The sequence below is a fragment of the Panthera leo genome, chromosome B2 (genome assembly GCF_018350215.1).
Source record: "Panthera leo isolate Ple1 chromosome B2, P.leo_Ple1_pat1.1, whole genome shotgun sequence".
Classification (NCBI taxonomy): domain Eukaryota; kingdom Metazoa; phylum Chordata; class Mammalia; order Carnivora; family Felidae; genus Panthera; species Panthera leo.
In genome coordinates, this window is record NC_056683.1 from 99033105 (window position 1) to 99053756 (window position 20652).

Consider the following 20652-nt stretch of genomic DNA (forward strand, 5'->3'; position numbering starts at 1 on the left):
TTTCTCCACATCCTCTGCAGCATCTGTAGTCTCCTGATTTGTTCATTTTAGCCGCTCTGACTGGCGTGAGGTGATATCTCACTGATAAGGAGTGACGTTGAGTATCTTTTCATGTGCCTGTTGGCCATCTGAATGTCTTCTTTAGAGAAGTGTCTATTCATGTCTTCTGCCCAATTCTTCACTGGATTATTTGTTTTTCTTACTTGACACATCTCCAAAGGCAAGGGAATTAAAAGCAAAAATGAACTATTGGGACCTCATGAAGATATAAAGCTTCTGCACTGCAAAGGAAACAATCAACAAAACTAAAAGGCAACTGACAGAATGGGAAAAGATATTTGCAAATGATATATTGGACAAAGGGCTAGCATCCAAAATTTGTAAAGAACTCACCAAACTCCACACCCGAAAAATAATTAACTCAGTATTTTCATTTCTTACCCTTATATTCTCTCATTTAGAACAAATGAACAAATGTTCTTGTTAGGCTTTTGCTGGTCCAAGCTGGCTTTCTACTGCCTGCAAAACAGATTGATGCTATTTGAGGCTTTAAAATTCCCACCATTTAAAATGATCCAGCATTCTTCAGATCTAGAACAAACAGTCCTAAAATTTGTATGGAACCAGAAAAGAACCCGAATAGCCAAAGCAATCCTGAAAAAGAAAACCAAAGCCGGAGGCATCACAATCCCAGACTTCAAGATGTATCACAAAGCTGTAATCATCAAGACAGTATGGTACTGGCACAAGAACACTCAGATCAATGGAACAAAATAGAGAACTCAGAAATGGACCCACAAACGTATGGCCAACTAATCTCTGACAAAGCAGGAAAGAATATCCAATGGAATAAAGACAGTCTCTTCAGCAAATGGTGCTGGGAAAACTGGACAGTGACATGCAGCAGAATGAAGCTGGACCATTTTCTTACATCATACACAAAAATAAACTCAAAATGGATGAAAGACCTAAACACAAGACAGGAAGCCATCAAAATCCTAGATGAGAAAGCAGGCAAAAACCTCTTTGACCTTGGCTGCAGCAACTTCTTACTCATATGTCTCTGGAGGCAAGGGAAACAAAAGCAAAAATGAACTATTGGGACCTCATCAAGATAAAAACCTTCTGCACAGTGAAGGAAACAATCAGCGAAACTAAAAGGCAACTGACAGAATGGGAAAAAATATTTGCAAATGACATATCAGATAAAGGATTAGTGTCCAAAATCTACAAAGAACTTACTAAACTTAACACCCAAAAAACAAATAATCCAGTGAAGAAATGGGCAAAAGACATGAGTAGACACTTCTCTGAAGGAGACATCCAGATGGCCAACAGACACAGGAGAAAATGCTCAATATCACTCATCATCAGGGAAATACCAATCAAAGCCACACTGAGATACCACCTCACACTTGTTGGAATGGCTAACATTTAAAAAAAAAAATTTTTTTTTAACATTTATTTACTTTTGAGACAGAGAGAGACAGAGCATGTACGGGGGAGGGTCAGAGAGAGGGAGACACAGAATCCAAAACAGGCTCCAGGCTCTGAGCTGTCAGCACAGAGCCCCACGTGGGGCTCGAACTCACGCACTGCGAGATCATGACCTGAGCTGAAGTCGGACGCTCAACTGACTGAGCCACCCAGGCACCCCTGGAATTGCTAACATTAACAGCTCAGGCACCAAAAGGTGTTGGCAAGGATGTGGAGAAAGGGGAACTCTTTTGCACTGCTAGTGGGAATGCAAACTGGTGCAGCCACTGTGGAAAACAGTATGGAGGTTCCTCAAAAAACTAAAAATAGAATTATCCTACAACCCAGCAATTGCACTACTAGGTATTTATCCAAAGGATATAGGAGTGCTGATTCAAAGGGGCACATGCACCCCAATGTTTATAGCAGCACTAAAGACAATAGCTGAAGTATGAAAAGAGCCCAAATGTCCATTGACTGATGAATGGATAAAGAAGATGTGGTGTATGTATACAATGGAGTATTACTGGGTAATCAAAAAGAATGAAATCTTGCCATTTGTGACAACATGGATGGAACTAGAGTGTATTATGCTAAGTGAAATTAGTCAGAGAAAGACAAGTATCATATGACTTCACTCATATGTGGAATTTTAGATACAAACAGATGAACATAAGAGAAGGGAAGCAAAAATAACAACACGGAGGGAGACAAACAATAAGAGACTCTTAAATACAGAGAACAAACTGAGGGTTGCTGGAGGGGTTTCAGGTGGGGGAATGGGCTAGTTGGGCAAGGGGCATTAAGGAGGACACTTGTTGGGATGAGCACTGGGGTTATATGTAGGTGATGAATCATTGAATTCTACTCCTGAAATCATTATTGCACTATACGTTAACTATCTTGTATGTAAATTTAAGAAAATTAATAAGTGAAAAAATTGAAAAAAGAAATGACCCAGGAATTCTATGCCAAGATACAAAAGTGATGTTAATGACTTGCCCTATTGTCTGCTCTGTGTTGGGCATCACGACAGGCGCTGAAAGTGCAGAAGGAATGGAATCCAGGCCCCCTGTCCACAAAGAACTTACAGTCAGCTACATACATAGTCCTGTACTTTCAAAGTTACTTTCTTAGGAATGGTAAGGAGTTTATACAGTCATGCACTTTCTCTTATCCAGGTGGCTGGTTAGAAAGGCAGCTATGGTCAAAGAATAGTATTCCAAGAGAAGCTCTACCCTATAAATAGCACGGTATTGAATAGATATGGTCAAGGCCAAGCAGTGAAGCAACCGGACGGGTGCTGTTATCTATTTTAAAGAGAAATGGAAGTTCTGTGTTTGTGCCATTTAAACATTCTTCAGTTCACTCCATGATGCCTTTGACTATTGGAGTAACTGTATTAGATTCATCAAGTAAATCATAAGGGGCAGTCAGGTAAAACAGAATGTCCTTATAAAAAGGGGAAAAAAAATCCAATGCCACTCTAACCCACAAAATGCTGCCTATTTGTTTTTTCTAAAACATCATTCTAATTTTCATTTTTTTTTCTAGAAAGGATGTTTTCCTTAGAAATGTTTTCAAAACTATTGCTTTGCTTCTGAGGTATCTGTAAGCATTGCATCTGTGGTTTGTGACATCATAAGCATCCTGAATAAAATAACATATTGCAACTCACCAGGAGACTGCATCTCTGCAGGACAATTGTAATCTGAAAAGCTTCTAGGTGCACAGATACAATTTTAATGCCACAACTTATTAACAGGAGTTTTTCTGTACTTAAAAAAAATCCACATAGAAACAAAGTCAATTAAATTTTATTACAACCAAGAATATAAAATAAATGCAATGTAATTTATTTTAGTTTTAACAGTCATTTCAAGAAGGATGTCAGGACAACTCAAAAGCGGGAAACACTCAGCTCCAAAGCGGTTGCCCTCCTGCACCCCACGGAACACGCCCCACCGGAGCGCAGCCGGCTCTGAGCGTGCACCTCGCAGCAGAATGTAAAGCATACACAGTCATCTCTATAATCGTAGAAAGAGGGGTGCGTGCAGAAATGGACTGAAAAGAGAGACAAAGACAGGTACACTTCACAAGTAGGAATTATGAGAATGACAAACTAGGCAGTTTAGAAAGGGTATATACTACATAACATATATAAAAAGTACTTTAAATTGTTGTTAAAAAGGACATCTTCAGTCCAGATTTTGTGTAATACTTTTAGTGTCTACACAGACAAATCTTTAAAAAAATTAAATAGTATTAATTTACTAAATATTTAGGAGATAACAGTGCATTAAGGATTTTTTTTTTCATATAATACATACATATCACTCCTTTGCAGTGATAGCATAGAAGAGTAAGTATGGCCTTAGGTACAACACATTTTTAAAAAATCCTAAAACAATGAACTTTGTTTTATGACATCTGTGACTACTCTTGAAGATTACGGGGGCCTAAACTGCTATGTTTGATATAAAATATTACTTATATCTGAGTCCTTCAAGCCTCCTTTAGGCTACCTGCCATTTCACTGCCTTTCTCCATTCCCTAGAAAGATATCGCCACAGAGTTTAGGATTTGCAATTTTCATAGAATTCTTCCTTCATCGTATAGTTTCTGCTCCATGGTTTTATTCAAAGCAGATTAAGCTGCAAATCTTATCATCCAACATTTTTTTTCTTTTACCCTTAGCAGAGAAAACAGCATTGTTTTAGAGGCATACAACCAGCAGTTACTTCCCTGGGGATAAGGCAGGGAACATGTAGGCAAATATTGTCCCTTTCCATTCTTACATGTAAATTATGTTTATAAGAGCAAAAGAGTAGTGCAGAAGACCAAAGTTCTAAGTACTAAAATTTTAAAACCACACAGATATAAAAATATACATGTCCTTGGCTTTTGTATGTTACTGCAGGATCCACTTTCATCACAAGGATTGCTTCAGCTCATAGTTAACAGCCCTGCTGCCAGACTCCCTTACCCTTGAGCTCAGCTGTCCTGAAACTTCTAGAATCCCTTTATCCCAAACACACTTCTCACCAGAAAGCTAATTCGAAAACTGATTTGAATATGGAGGGCAGAAAACCTTCACTTTTATTCCTTCCTTCCTAATTTTTTTAAATGTTTATTCATTTTTGAGAGACAGAAAGACAGAGCGCCAGTGGGGAAGGGGCAGAGAGAGAGGGAGACAGAATCTGAAGCAGGCTCCAGGCTCTGAGCTGTCAGTCTGGAGTGTGGTGTGGGGCTCGAACTACTCACGGAACTGTGAGAAGTTGGGCGCTTAACCGACTAAGCCACCCAGGTGCCCCTCCTTTTTTCCTTTCAATAACCTTTCTTGGTTTGGGTGTTCTCATGGGCTGAGGGATGCCCCCCTCCCCCTGCATCCTCAGGGAACATGACAGTAATAAGTTTTCTGGAATGAGGTCACTTGGGGACCACAGAGGTAAATTTTAACGTCAAAAAGCGTCACAGATCTCCCCCGAGGTCCCAGTTTAGGGTCCATACATATGTTAAAGGCTTTGTTCCCCTTTACAGGGAAAAGGAAATCATGAACCACGATTATTTCAAGGGTAATGGGCACCAGTGGGCATCGCCAACTCCAAGGCAAGAACAAGAAGAAAAGGGCCAGTATGAGCACAGTGACCAGAGGAACGGGGGATACCTGGCTGTATCTTGGAGAACACTGTGTATTAGGAAAAACTGATGAAATCCCCTCACGGTTTGCCTATCAGTTCTGACAATAAAATTAGCTATATGCAAGGAAAGCAGGGTAGTCCTGTGATTATACAAACACATATCACAAGAACTGTATATTAAAGTTGCTTATAAAGTATCAAGGGGCATGGTATTTTGGTCCATGCACATATTTTATTTGGGCTTTTCTCTTGTTAAATGTAAGGCCCCCTTAGGGCAGCAACAGGGCTTCTGCTTTCATTTAATTTCCTACAGCTGCTTAAGGAGTACGTTCTGCCTATAAGGTCCACCCCATTGTTGTTGAAAGGCTGCTGTGAACATTTCAAACCTAAAGTAATGCCTGTTGTGCTATTTCATCGCTGGCTTTCTCAGAGGTGGACGAACACCTCTTGGTAACAGTTTACTACACAGCAGAATTTGGAATAATAACTCTATCCAAGTGAGTTTAGAAGTAAACAAAAGGACCTTCACACTCATAAGCCATTCCTATCATCCCCAGAGAACTTTCTGTCATGGAATGGATCGTAAGTTCCTTAAGGACAGGAAGTATGTCTTGCCCTTTGTGGCTTCCACCCAGCATGGCATTGGGCACATGGTGAGGGTGCAGTGAGCATCTGATGACCAATAACTCTGGACAGTGAGGCTTCAGGGCACAGGACAGAACTATATACAGGTAGCTACATTACGCAGAGGGCTATTAACTTCTCCTTAAAAAAAACAAACAAAAAAAAAAAATGGAAGGGGTGAATTATCAGAGAGACAACTAGAAATTCCTTCCAATGGAGTATGTCAACTGTTTCATCTTCAATGTTTGATGAGTGTCACTATACAGCTTTTATTATTAATAAGCATTATTATGCTGAGATCAGTAAGGTCCTTGCTGGCTACAGTATCACATCAATAGTGCAAAATGTATACTGGCTTCTGTCTAAAATCTTACTTTACTTGTATATGGACCCAGAGTATCATTACCAGGTAGATAAGTTCACAAAGAATCGTTTAAAAAATGCATATAACTTGCATATACAACAATCAGCTATTTCTTCTAGCTCAAGAAAACGTTTAAAACAGGGCTGGTGCTGCTAGTAGCATTCAGAAGAACACAAATTTCTTGCCCCTTACATTACAATGGGAGCTCTAAGACTCTATATTTCCTGTGACTCTGGGGGGTGAGGCGGTCCTTTCACTGGCTAAAGAACTCAGCCTCTAATTCATAGATCATGGAAATGCAAATATGCACTTTATCTCGTATAGTCGTGTATACTATCTGCCCATAGTTTTTTAGGCACAATTATTAAGTTTTCTCCTAGGGGCGAAGAAAGCATTCAGTGCAATGAAAAGATTCTTGATAGAATTACGTTTCAGTAACAACAGCAAAATTATGCATACATAATACATACTTCAAACATGAATAAAACCTAAATTCTTAACATGCTTTAAAAATAGTCACTCTATGTCTAATGCAAATATGAATGGAGAACACTGCTCTTAATTTTAAAAGCAGATTAATTTGCAAATTAATTTTGCAGGCTTCTATTTGAGTACTCTTGATTATGTAAGGAAGTGACTCAAGCTGGCCCAGATGCGAAGAAACCAACAGTTCTTTAGAGAAGCCAACTTTATGTACAATACACACTCAAAGCTTTTCCTTCAAAGGTAAACGATACATCATCCTCTGATCAACATTACTCCTTAAAGAAACCCTAGTGCAGTTAATACTCTCTTCCACTTTCTGGTGTGGGGCACCAGAGGGCTGTATTTCATCGAAGCTCTTGAAACCCTTTTTCAAGGCAGACTTAGCTACATGAAGGTTAAATTAGAATTCTTACTGAATACTCTTCAGAATAAGGTGATTCTGGGAACTACGTTCCATATGGATGATTGATTATGTCAAAATTACCACACAATTCAGTTCTTCAGAGCATAAAGCATAGTAACTGCGAAGATCTAGGCTGTTTTTGGTTGTAGGTTCCCTCTGTCCCACTGTGTGTCTTTTCTTAGACCTTCCCTGAAACTAGATAAATAAAAACATAACAGCAAAGTACTTTGGGACAGTAACAGTTTCTGTTTAAGACTTCCATGAGCAAAACAGTCATATTCTGTGAAAACAACGTAGTGCTTTAAAAGGTGCATTTTTACCTGTGTTGCTAGATCAGTTCATGAAGTAGAAAACTATACACCACTGGAGTCTTGTTTCTAAAACATTAAAATCCTATTAAAAGAGCTTTGAAAAGATAAATCATAGTGATTGCTACAGCATGAGAAAGGTGCACCAGGAAATCCTTCCAAAAAATGCTGAAGGTTACAGAAGTTAAGTGCTGGGATTAGATCAGACGCTGTATCAAAGTCACAATGGAACACATGCAGGGAAAGGGTGTCGGGGAAACTTCACAAAAATCTTCTTTAAGTCAGTAAAGAAGAGACGTCCGTCCGTCCTGCAAAATGCTCAGTATGTAGTCTTCCGCCCAAGTGGGTGAGTTTTAAACGGCAGCATCGTCTGCATTTTTGGTTGCTTTCCATGCGGACATCATATTGCTGGGGTCTGTGCCCTGGGCCGCGGCGGTCAGTAGCGGTGGCCCTGGTGAGTCGGGTGGTACTGCGCGCTTTGCTGGGACGAGGAGGAGTAGCCGAGTGTGCTCTGGGACTGGGAGGATCCCTGAACGCTGCTTTGGTAATTCAGGCGAGAACTGGAGTGCTGGTGGAAGGAGAAGGAAAAGGGAATCACCGGCTCAGGACTTAATCACAATAGGATGGACACAGGAGCCATTTTCAGAGGCCCCTGGTTCCCATCCACGGCAGCTGACAGCTAACTTGAGCTCCTTAATATGTTTCGCTTCTTTGAAATGACAGGGTGCCCTCACTGTAACATGTTCTGGCAGGCATGAAGTTTGGCTGGATTTCTTTGGGACGTGAGCCGCACTGGCAAGAGAAAGGCAGAGGGGAAACCTGTGCTGACCCACTGTTCTTTATACAAACTCTGCCTATTCTCTGTAAAACTGAGATTTGCAAACGAGAATGATCAATTTGGCACACTGCATTAGTATTCATAGTGCATACTGATATGCTGTTAATTTTCTCATTATAAATAACAACGCTATGATCAAGAAGTCATTTCTAGAGAAGAGAATTTTCAGAGGTAGAGGCTGGAGTGGCAATCGCCAACACGACAAAGCAAGGCAGGCTGGGCAGGATGTGGCGGCAATAAGTGGGTTTTATAAATTTCAGGTAATATTTAGAATAAAAAAAAATGTTCGTACATGAAAATGCCCTTCACGGAAAGCAGAAACAAATGTATTTCAATTCAATGTCTTGTTATTACCTTAAATGGAACATTTACCTTCATGGTGCCAAGGGCAAATATGAAAAATTATGCAAAAGGAAGAATTCATCTATAGAATAAGAACATGGGGTCTAGTTAAAGGTAAGCATAGCTGGAGCCTGTGTCCTTAACTAAGCTCAGAACGCTGGTTCTTTCCATGAGCAAAGTGGAAAAGATCTTACTAATAAAATTATTACTTGGAGTAAAAAATGTAAATGACCTTGAGGCGGCACTATGGATTTAAAGAAGGACAAATCAGCAGGGTCCCCCAACTCAGTGTGCAAAGGCTGCCAAACATGATGTGGGAAACAAAGGTAAAAGAAAAAAGTAAATTTCCCTACAACCTACAGCCCACTGACAAGTCCTTGAGACAGGCAGAGTGACCTTACTCTAGGAACTCAGCTGCCTGGATGTTAACACTTTGCTAAGGGCAAAAGGCAACCTTAGCTTAACATTATCCCAACCTCCAGGATCCTGTGAGCTACTTTAACATATAAAAATGCCTTTGGAAACTTCCTTTATCTCTACTCCCCAAGATATATGTTAGCCATCATCCTCCAAGCATATGGCCCCCTGATACACATCTGAAGGGTCTCCTGACTAAGGTTTTACTAGACACTAGTAAATAACCTTTTCCTAACAAGTTAGCCTGCTCAAGGTCCTGAAAATCTTGCTTCCAAATTCCTTAGGGACTTATGCTATCCGTAACCCCCTCCCAACTTGAAAGTATACAGTCACCCATCACAACCCCAGTGCAGCTCTTTCTACCCACAGGTCCTGTCCCTGTGCTTTAATAAAACCACCTTTTTGAACTAAAGACTGCTCAAGAATTCTTTCTTGACCATTCACTCCAAACCCCAACATTTCCACATCATTTTGGTGCCCAATGTGGGGCCTGGGTTTTCGCATCTGGACCCCAAGCCTCAGTGCAAACTTGGCACCAAGTACTTGGGTAAGTACTTCCTCTTCTCTTCCTTTACTCTCATTTCAGGGGCTTTTCAGGGAGTATGGTCTTATTGGAAAACTTTCATGTTGATTGCTCAGGCTGCAATCCTCTGTGGCTACTACTCTATGGGAAGGAGAAAGCCTACATTTTGGATGAAAGTTAGTATCATGGCCGAAATGATAATGAGACTCAGAAACTTGATGTCCTCCCTTTATTCCTATCTGTCTTGGGCACGGGACAGCCACCTAAGTCACTAGCACGATCTTAAGACTTCTCATTGCCGATCTTGACTTGCTGATCTTTAGACTTCTCATTGGTCTAACCAGATCCCCTTGACATCCCTGGTCTAGCTGCTTCTGGCCACAAGACCTTCACTTGGAGCCAGCTGAGAGCAATACCCAATTTAATTAAAACCCAACTGGGACTGTTTCCTAGGGAAGCCGGCTGTAAAGACTACATGTGTTGGAATGTCACTTAGACCATGATGGATTTCTTTTAAAAAAAAAAACCCTTTTTAAAAAATGTTTATTTTTGAGAGAGAGAGACAGAGTGGGAGCAGGGGAGGGGCAGAGAGAGAGGGAGACACAGAATCCAAAGCAGGCTCCAGGCTCTGAGCTGTCAGCACAGAGCCTGACACGGGGCTCCAACTCGTGAACCCCGAGATCATGACCTGAGCTGAAGTCGGACGCTTAACCGACTGAGCCACCCAGGCGCCCTGTGATGGATTTCTATCTTTACTGTTTTCTGTCAATGTCTTCTACTAACTACTTAAACTACAAAATTGGGGAATTTCTCTTTGTGAAACTTTTCTAGTGTTTTCCATGGGTTAAAAACAGTGGGTTCTTCATGGCAAGACAAGGCACAGCCTGGCCTTCACAGAATGGCAAGGCAAGGCCCAGTCTTCATGCCCTTCACAGCACAGCAAGGCAAGATAGCACGGCAAGACAAGGCATGGCACAGCACCTCAGTCCATATGCTGGCACCCATTTCACAGTCTAGAATGTGATGGGGAAGCAGGGGGATGCTAGCATACCTCCTACAGGCCTTTACAGCAGGACAGTGATCATAGCTATTTTATTTGAGGAACTCTCCAGGTGGCTTTGACACCAGGAATCTCTGACATATCCTGCACATGGGATGCCACCCAGGAGTCAGGGTGGATTTTCTTGGTAATAGACCTTCTTCTCTCTTCAGTTCCCAAGGATTCTTCCCTTGGAATGAATACCTTTTAACCCACTGGGACTAGTTTGTATTGCAAAATTTAAGAAAGGAATGATCTCCTGTAACAAGGCATAGCTTCAGTATGATCTATCAGATCTCTTTTGCAGGAAAACAGGGTAAATGGATGGAGGTACCCTAGGTCCAGGCCATCATGGCTCTAATCAGCACCTGGCCTAAGGGCCTCTTTGCAGAGCTTGTTTGCTCATTTAACCAGGCCAGTAAATTCCCTGATATACTGGATGATAAGTATCTAAATAGGGTTCCTGCTAATAGAACCCAAAATGCTGAAGGAAACAAAGGCCATCCCTAAGGAAGGGGATGCTGACTCTCTCTCATTGTTCCTCCTCCTAATAGATGTGGGGGCTTCTTCCTCATTCATTTCCTGGGTTAATGGCTATAACTGGAGCCAACTGTGGTTAGTCTAGCTCAGGACAGGGATATTAAGGAGTATTCTCAAGCAGCTGCCTCAACTCCCTTTGTTTCAGGGAAATTCCCTGTCTTCTTCAGGGAAGTTCAGACTTGGACTGCATATTTCTACACTGGTGGAAAAAAAAACATGGTGTCTGCTCCTCTGTCCAAGCTGACCAGGTTTACAACCAGGAACCCTCTTTCTCTGTCGTCTGGTAGCACCTCACCTCTTCTGCCTCCCCCTGCTCCTGTTTCTGCACCACCTTGGGTGCGGCCTGTGTAACTGGTTCCTATACCATCCTGGTGACTCAGGCACCATTGGCCCCTCCTTTTATCTTTACTGTCAAGAAGCAAAGGGTACCCCCTTCATGGGGGGGGGGTGGTGAACCACCCACTTCAGATTTCCCCACAGGTGCCCCAAGTAAAAACTGACTTTAAGTAGAACACAATTTGGTATTTAAACTAATTTAAGTTTGTTGTTTAATTAAAACGGACATGTCTTTAGAGTTATCAGTATTAAATACGAAACTTTTATTCTACCAAGGTTTACTAAGGTAAAATAAGCTCACGTTAGCTCTGTTGCAATTTGTTAGCAAAAAGATGACTTAGAATGATGGTTAATTTTGTCTGTCTCAAAGTTTTCATGGGTAATTGCTAAGACAGCTTTCAAAGTCTTTGGCAACCTAAAACGTTAAAGTTTTGCTTGGATGATAAATGGGATTGAATTCATTGGACATCTAGGTCTTTCCCAAATAGGATAAAGTGCTAAAGCACTGGTTACTGAACATAGGTTTGCACTTTTGACTTCTTATTGTAGAGAAACTAAGGATATTTGGGTATGTTGGAAAACATGCTGTGTATTTAAAAGTATCCATAAGTTTGCCATCTAAAGAATTCTGGTGTAACAGTCTACAATTGGTTACTACTTAGTTTTCATTGGAGACTAAGGTTTCTAAGAGTTAAAATTTTGCTAAATGTAATTAAGACTGATGGAAATAAGGGAAGCAACGCTGTATGTGTAAGAAAGATATAAGGAATGGAAATACATTTTTGTTGAAGGTAAAAGAAGGTAATTTTGTCCTAAATGAGACTGGTTGTTTGGAAAGAAATGGCTTGGGATAAAATGTGAATGCAAAGGAAAGTTGCAGAAGGTTTGTGAAGGGAAATCTTTGGAAAGAAATTTTATGTATGGTCAGGACTAAGGCTGAAATGAATGGATTTTTAAAAGTACACTGGTATAAGATTGAAAGTCTGCTTTCTCTCTGTTAAAAAGACAAAGTTTTTTTATGGGGCGCCTGGGTGGCGCAGTCGGTTAAGCGTCCGACTTCAGCCAGGTCACGATCTCGCGCTCCGTGAGTTCGAGCCCCGCATCAGGCTCTGGGCTGATGGCTCGGAGCCTGGAGCCTGTTTCCGATTCTGTGTCTCCCTCTCTCTCTGCCCCTCCCCCGTTCATGCTCTGTCTCTCTCTGTCCCAAAAATAAATAAAAAACGTTGAAAAAAAAAAATTAAAAAAAAAAAAAAAAAAAAGACAAAGTTTTCTTGGAAGTTGGTCTGCTCTTGATAAGAAAGTGTAAATAAAGTTGTTTTTCCTTTGCCCAGAAAAAACAGTTTCTATGTTTTGTCTTTATCAGGTCTTTGATGAGCTGTAATCCTATTTAGACATGTTCGTTAAAACTTTCTAGGTTTTAACAAACTTCCCCAAGATTTAAATCCTAAACGAAGTATCTGGCTAATTAAGTCTCTGACTAATTAGGCTTATTTGGTATGTTACTGTTCTGATATAAGGTCATCACTCAATATTCTAATTACTGAAGTGTTATGTATCACAGAAATAACTGGATTCCTTGTCAATTGCATCATAATGAGCTCTCCTATCAGATTGTTAACAGTGTCCATATCTGTTTTTTTTTTTGTCATTTATAGTTATTGTTCTGATGCTCTTGCAAAATGAGTTTTACCTTCAAGGAGATTCATAAAAAGATTATTTTTTGATGAATACAGGTATTTGATATCTTTAAGATCAAAACTGAAATGGCTACGAATTTCTAGTACTAAAAAGCTGCATTCAAAGTGAACAAGAATTAATAACATGGCACTAAATGAACCAAAGATGATTATAGTATTGTGACTCTTGTTTGAAACATTGCTGGTTCTCTAATGTTTGCTCTTCCAGGTTAAGAAAACCTTCTCTTAAAATATCTATGACCTATAGAAATGGGAGAAACTATTCATTTGTGACCAAAGTGAAGCATTTAACTTTTCTCTCTACCTGAACCCTCTGAAATTCAAAAGGCCTCAGTAAGTATTCCTTCTTCCATGGCAATCATAGTTATTTATGTAAGTTTAATAAGAATCTGTTCTCCTTGCAATAGGACACCAATGGAAACATTGGTTATTTTACCAAGGCCTTGACTGGAATGTCATATTTGAGAGAGGCATGCATAGAGTCAGATATGACCAGACAGCTCTAAGGAATGGAGCCAACAGAGTCCATTAGAAACGCTGGCCCTATACCTTGCTTACAGAGTTCCCAGCGGCTTTACCAGGTGAGTAAAGAAAAAGTCACTTTCTGGCAGGTGCAGGAACCTCAGGATGCTTTGGGGACTTTAGGAAGAGGGATTCACCCAATTCTACAGGTATTGTAGGCATGTCTAATGGCAAATATTTGGCTCAGCTTCTGGCCTAGAGGGACTACTAAAAGTTCAATCAAGATTCCTTATAAAAGTTTCCAGCAAAACAAGATTTTAAAAGATCTATATCACTATTCTTGCTGACCTTATGTAAAGAATCGGGCCAAGTTGGTTAAAATTGGAACTGTTTTATGACCAAATTAGTCTTAATTTGGCTATCTCTGGAAATAAGGGTGATTTTAGAGAGAAAAATTATGTGGATGTTAAATTCTAGTTCTGATTGTCTTTGCAAATGTTTGTTGTTTGTCTAAGCTAGACAACTTGAGGTAAACTTCAGAGAAATTGCCACAACCGTTCATGTATAGACAATCTTTGTGCTTATTATTCTGTGGGGATAATAACAGGACCCCATGTGTATATGATTATTTAAACAGCTGGAAAAACAGGATGAATTCCCTAACAATTGTATAACTTAACTATTACCTTGACCAATTCTGTGTGGAGGGGATGACAAAATCACTCCTTAAAAGCCTGAGTGTACCCCACTCCATGGAGTTAACTATGGACTTGTGGAAATAATGGATGGCCCCACTTTCCCTATGACTGAATTATATGATGCACTTGGGAATGCCCTTATTCCCTGAGACAAGTCTTCCATTTGCCAACGATTCCTTGTAATTAGGATGTTATTTAAGGCTAGACATCAAACAAAGAGGGCTTCTTGATGGTTTTATCCCTTAACCATATTTGTTCCAGGAACTACCTCTATTGATGTAAAATTGCAAAATTCTTCTTTCTACTAGCCCTCCTGGCAGAAGAAGCCTCAAAATTTACTATATAGGCCAGTCCTTGACAGTAATGATCCCATATCAGGTACAGAGTGTTTTAGAGACCAAAGGCCACCAATGGATGACGGGAGGCCAACTTATTGAATAACAGGCTACACTTAAGGTACGCCTGAAATGTTTAAAACCTGTCAAATTTTAAACCCAGCTACTCTTATGCCTGGGCCTGACCATCATACTTCCATGTTAAAACATGACTGCTCAGAGATTATTGATCTTGTTTATCCTAGCTGATCAGACTTCAGAGACTCCCCTATTGAAAATGCAGAAGACAGTTACCTTACTGGTGGCCATAGTTTCATAGAAAAGGGGATAAGAAAAGTTAGGTACACTATAGTCATCTAACTCAGACTGTTGAGGCCAAAGCCCTCCAAGCAAATACATCTTCCCCAAAATGCAGAGTTAATAGCACTCACTCATGCTTTACGATTGGCCAAAGGCCTAAAAATTAACATTTATATTGACTCCAAATATGCTGTTCTGGTGCTACAAGCACATGAAGCAATTTGGAAGGGAAGGGGGTTATTATGAAGCCACACTTCCCCAATCAAATATGGGCCCCAAATTATTACTCTCCAGAGGTAGCTGTCATTCACCTCAAAGGACATCAAAAGGATATGACCTTAGCATCTAAAGGGAACAATTTAGCAGACCATGCAGTCAAGCAGGCAGCACAAAATAAATAAATATTAAGTCTTATACAAGTCTTAACTCCAATAAAATCCATAATTCCAGTTTATTCAGACCAAGGAATCCACATAGCCCAGGAATGAGGATATTCGAAAAATGCACAGGACTGGTTTATTAATAATGAGGCAAAAACCTTTATATCCAAAAATAACCAATGGAAGGTAATACAGGGTTTACACCAGGCTACTCATTTGGGTAATAAGGCCACCAAAATGACAAAAACTTTGTGAAGAGAAGTTGTCCTTAGATTTGGACTCCTTTAGTTCCTACAAAGTGACAACAGATCGTCTTTTATTGCCCAAATAACTCAGCAAATAGCTTAGACCTTAAAAATTAATTACTATTTACATTCGGCCTGACATCTACAATCCTGTGGGAAGGTGACCCTCTAAAACCGAGAAGTCCTTGCTATCCTGACTGCAGTTCAAGGATGCCCAGGATTAGATGGCTGGCTCTTAAGGAGACCCAATGGCTATGTGGCTCTAACTTGTGTCCATGGCTTCCCCCAGGCTGGACAGACTGCTGTACTTTGGGTTTTGCTCGGATGCACTGGTGCATTATTAAAACCATTACCAACTCAGCTGACCTTCCAAATTTAAAACAACAGTGGACACATTCTGTGTTTCATTGGGATGACCACCCAGCATCCATCTTTATTCCCTCTTTAGGACTGGAGGATGTCGTTTGGCACATGGAAGCTCTTAATTTAGGGTCACAGCCCTCAATGGCACTCACAATAGCATTTCTCTATTAAATACTGAAGTAACACAGATGCGTAAAGCAGTTTTACAAAACAGAATGGCATTAGATGTTTTAACTGCTGCACAAGGTAGAACTTGTGCTATCATAAAAACAGAATGCTGTGTATACATTCCAGATTACCACAAAATATTTCTGCATTTCTAACTGACATGAATACTCAATTGGTGCTTTAGAAGATTCCTCTCTTTCTTTTTAAAAAAATTTTTTTTTTCAATGTTTATTTATTTTTGAGAGATAGAGAGAGACAGAGCACAAGCAGGGGAGGGACAGAGAGAGAGGCAGACACAGAATCTGAAGCAGGCTCCAGGCTCTACACTGTCAGCACAGAGCCGGACGCAGGCTTGAACTCACCAACCATGCGATCATGACCTGAGGTGAAATCAGATGCTTAACCGACTGAGCCACTTAGGTGCCCTGATTCCTCTCTTTCCTTTAATGATTGGTTAAACTCGTGGACTAGAACAGAATTTTTGTCAACTACCAAAGGACTCTTATTTGGGCTTCTTTTTGTGTGTGTGTTTCTAAACATGATTTACTGTTTTTTTCCCATGTTTTTTCCCTTTCCATGTGGTATCGAGACTCCTTCAGTGGTATAACTTCAAGTTGAAAGATGATCCTTTCCGCTTGGGAAGATCCATACATGCAGTCTCCCTTGGGCCTTTCATAACTTCTGTATATGTAAGTCCCCAATTGACCTATGTTGACCCCTAGGCAGGGACATCTCTATGCCCCTATTCATCAGGAAGAAGTTAGAAGACAAGACTTTCACCCTCAGCAACCATGAAGATTTAAGGGTCAGAATTGTTCAGGGGGGAATAATTTGGGAAACAAAGGCAAAAAAAAAAAATTAATTTCCTTACAACCTACATATAACCCACTGACAAGTCCTTGAGACTGGCAAAGTGACCTTCCTCTAGGAACTCAGCTGCCGGATGTTAATACTTTGCTAAGGAAAAAAAGGCATTCTTGGCTTAACATTATCCCAACCTCCAGGATCCTGTGAGCTACTTTAACATATAAAAATTCCTTTGGAAACTTCTTTTATCTCTACTCCCCAAGATATATGTTAGCCATCATCCTCCAAGCATATGGCCCCCTGATACACATCTGAAGGGTCTCATGACCACGGTTTTACTAGACAATAATAAATGACCTTTTCCTAACAATAGTTAGCCCCCTCAAGATCCTGGAAACCTTGCTTCCAAAATTCCTGAGAGGACCGTGGTCTTCGAATTTACTCTTTCAGATTTTGATTTTCAATAAGTGGAACCAATGAAAGTGCCATTATGTACTTCTCTGCTTGCAGGGACTCTTCCAAGAGAAGGTTTCAGGGAAGTGGTTGTGTGAAAACACATGAGTTTGTAGAGATGTATTCAAAATGTAAAGCCAGTTTAGGCAGCTCTTTATTATGTCTTTCTTGTTAATGTTTCTCTGGATTCCAGTTCCTTATCAGTGAGTTTATGGCTCCCTTGCCAGTGGTTTTGTTTTCTATTATCTCCATCTCCCCCTTCCACTAGTACCCCGAGGTTCTAAGTCTTTTTTTTTTTACGTTTAAGCCCTGCCCCCCCCCCCCCCCAACTTCTTAGATCTTAGCTGGTTACTATCCTTGAAATTTTGGGTTTCTTTGTGTGTGTGTGCAAGATTCCCTATGCTTATCACAGGTATTTTTACCTCTCTCCCCAAATACTAATCCTTACACTTTTTTCCCTTTAATTTCCCAAATTAGCAGTACAATGTATAGAGGCCGCTTTTAGACATCAGCCTTGAGCAATGGAAACTCATCAAGGCAAGAGGGCCCACAGCAACCCCCTGGATGAATATAGACAGGCCCATCAGACGACCCACCTCAAAATATCCATAGGCCACAAGTGACCAATGGGCTATGTACAACCAGGCACGTTACCAAAAAAAAGGGAGAATTCCTTACACCCCCATCCATACCTCCTCATCTTCCCCTTTTTAAAACAGCCCCCCAGGGGCACCTGAGTGGCTCAGTCGGTTAAGCTGTCCCACTCTTGATTTCGGCTCAAGTCATGATCTCACAGTCCTAAGACTGAGCCCCATGATGGCCCCCTTCCTAGGCATGGAGCCTGCTTAAAATTTGCTCGTGATGCTCTCTCACTCTCGCGCCCCCCCCCCCCCCCACAATGTTCCTCTCCACCCCTCCCCCCTAGCTGGCAGTCCTCTTTCTCAAAAACAAAGCAAAACAAAACAGCCCCCACCCAGTGCCTCCAGGCTGTCCTGCCTACTGCTCTGTACTCAATACCCACTGCCTGGGGCAGACAGTCTCTCCCCTGTGGTCCAGGCTGCTGCTCCCTGGAGGTGTATCCAATAAACCTCTACCTCCTTTGTTCTTTCACCACACCAGTTTCCATCACAAGGAGGTCCCACATCTGGCGGCCCCCATCTCATCAAGAGAGATACCACATTTAGACAGCTGTAGTTTTTTTTTTTATCTTAATAATAAAAAGTATTTTCTACTCTCAAAAATGCTTCTAGTGAGATTTAACACTGATTTCTGAGAAGTCGCAATCTTAATCCCTTTCTGTGTTTACGCTACTTCCTATTTCCTCTCAGTGGCAGCAAATCTTTCTCTTCCTGTTGTCGAAAATAAATCTTTCTCTTACTGTTGTCTCTCTTCCAATTGCTTGTCTAGTTCTCTTTTTCTGACCCAAACCTGACTGACAGCTGGAAGGGGAAAATGAGAAATTTTCTTTGAGGAGGAAGAGGCCTGTCTCACCCTCTCTCCTCAGGATGTCAGGAGAAGCAAGTCAAGAAATGAAATGTTCTCCAGTTACATGAAATACGACCCAAACCCTCATTTTCATAGCACGTCCTAGAAACAGGATTGTACCATTTGCACAGTGAAACTCTGGAGTTAAGTACTACTTAATTCTAAGAGGGTCTATTACAAAATCCACTTCCCATTTCTTGTTTGAGCGTGAACAAGAACAAATTCAGCGCAGTACCTGATAATCTGCCGGCATAACGGGCCCGCCGGAGTTGGCGCCCGAGGGCGCGAGGCGGGGCTTCTTGTTCGGAGGCACCTGATTGAGGCCCGAGTCCTGACTGTGCTGCAGCCCGGCGCCCGCACCCCCAGCGCCCGCCCCGGCCCCGCCCGCGGTCCCGTTGGTCTGGGTGCTGTTCTGCTGCGGCGGGGGCGCCTGCGGGGGCGCTGCTGCCTGCTGCGGGGGAGCTGCGGGCTGCTGATGTTGGTTCTGCTGCTGCTGCTGGTTCTTGTAAGAAAAAGAAAAAAGGCAAACTTGGTATGGTACTAAATCAACAGGACAGTGCTGTCATTTACTTGATGGGCACCCGCGACGGCCCGCCAACCTGGGGACGGCCCGCCAACCTGAGGAGCGACCTACGGGGACACCAAAGTGACTGCCAAGACCAGAAAAGGAAGCAGACCGTTGGTGGGGGGGGGGGGGGGGGGGAGGCGGGAATACAGCATCCCCAAAGGTCAGAGCACTGAGTCCTGAACGGGATTCATTCTGTAAAGTTCATTTACATTGCACAGTGGTCCTCCACATCAGCCACTGGAGAGCACATAGGGCACACAGGAGAGTTCTGCATTCATTAAAACAGCTGTGGGTGCCTGGGTGGCTTAGTGTTAGGCCTCCCACTCTTGGTTTTGGCTCAGATCATGATCTCAGGGTTCGTGAGATCAAACCCTGCCTCCCGCTCTGCGCAGTCAGCGTAAGTAAGCAGAGCCAGTTTGGGATTTCTCTGTCTCCCTCTCTCTGCCCCTCCCCTGCTTACTTGGGCGCTCTCCCCCAAAATAAATGAATAAACCTTAACAAATAAATAAATAAAACTGCTGTTAATAGTCTTCTCGATCATGATTTTGGAAGAGTGGAGGGATATGGGGAGGGCCTGATCTAGCCAATTAGGAGCAAAGAACAGAATGGTGCTTTGAAGGAAGCCTGAATCAAGCCATGGTGATGACACTGAACAAACAAAACACAACCATTAAGGATCGGGGAATAAAATAGGCTATAAAACAAATCAGAAGTTCATTCATCTGTAAACTCATGATATTTCAAATTGCAAAGTACATCTACAATAAAGTAACCACATAATTAAAATAGAAGGCAGCCAAATACATAGGAATCATTAAATTGTACTTCCCTAAATTCTCTTTTTGCCTCCCTTACTCCCTGGAAATAGAAGTGTACCGCGTAGCTTATACCTTGTCACCTTTCTCTTCAGGTTCATCTTCATTAAGGAATTCTCGTTTGGGGTATGGAATCTGGCAGCCAGCAAACACACTAAAAAATCATTTTTTTAAAAAAAGAATACATATCAGGACCTAAAATCCACAGTATCATTGACCTTGTTAATTTAAAATTCCACTTTTTTTTCCTTAACATATTGCCTACTCATCATCAATAGCTACTGTTTGCTGAATGTCTCCCAAGACAACTTAATTTAAGCAAATAAAAAAAGAATTTTGGGGGGTATCTGGGTGGCACAGTCGGTTGAATGTCAGACTCTTGATTTCAGCTCGGGTCCTGATCCCAGTGTCACGGGATAGAGCCCTGAGTCTGGCTCCACACTGACCATGGAGCCTGCTTAACATTCTTCCTCTCTCTCTCTCTCTCTCTCTCTCTCTCTCCCTCTCTCTGCCTCTGCCCCTCTCCCTTACTTGTGCGC

General features: G+C 41.5%; 1 protein-coding gene across 23 annotated transcripts in view; it reads right to left on the minus strand.

The window, feature by feature from the left end:
• Positions 1 to 4731: 4731 nt before the first annotated feature.
• CDK19 (cyclin dependent kinase 19) overlaps positions 4732 to 20652 on the minus strand; it is a 189538-nt gene continuing 173617 nt past the window's right edge. For all 23 annotated transcript variants that reach the window (XM_042939597.1, XM_042939584.1, XM_042939575.1 and 20 more), the window contains 3 exons: positions 20189 to 20267; positions 18966 to 19232; positions 4732 to 7870 (listed from right to left, as the gene is read on the minus strand). In XM_042939597.1, the coding sequence (XP_042795531.1) occupies positions 7739 to 7870; positions 18966 to 19232; positions 20189 to 20267 (478 nt within the window). In that variant the 3' untranslated portion in view covers positions 4732 to 7738. The remainder of the gene's footprint in view (positions 7871 to 18965; positions 19233 to 20188; positions 20268 to 20652) is intronic.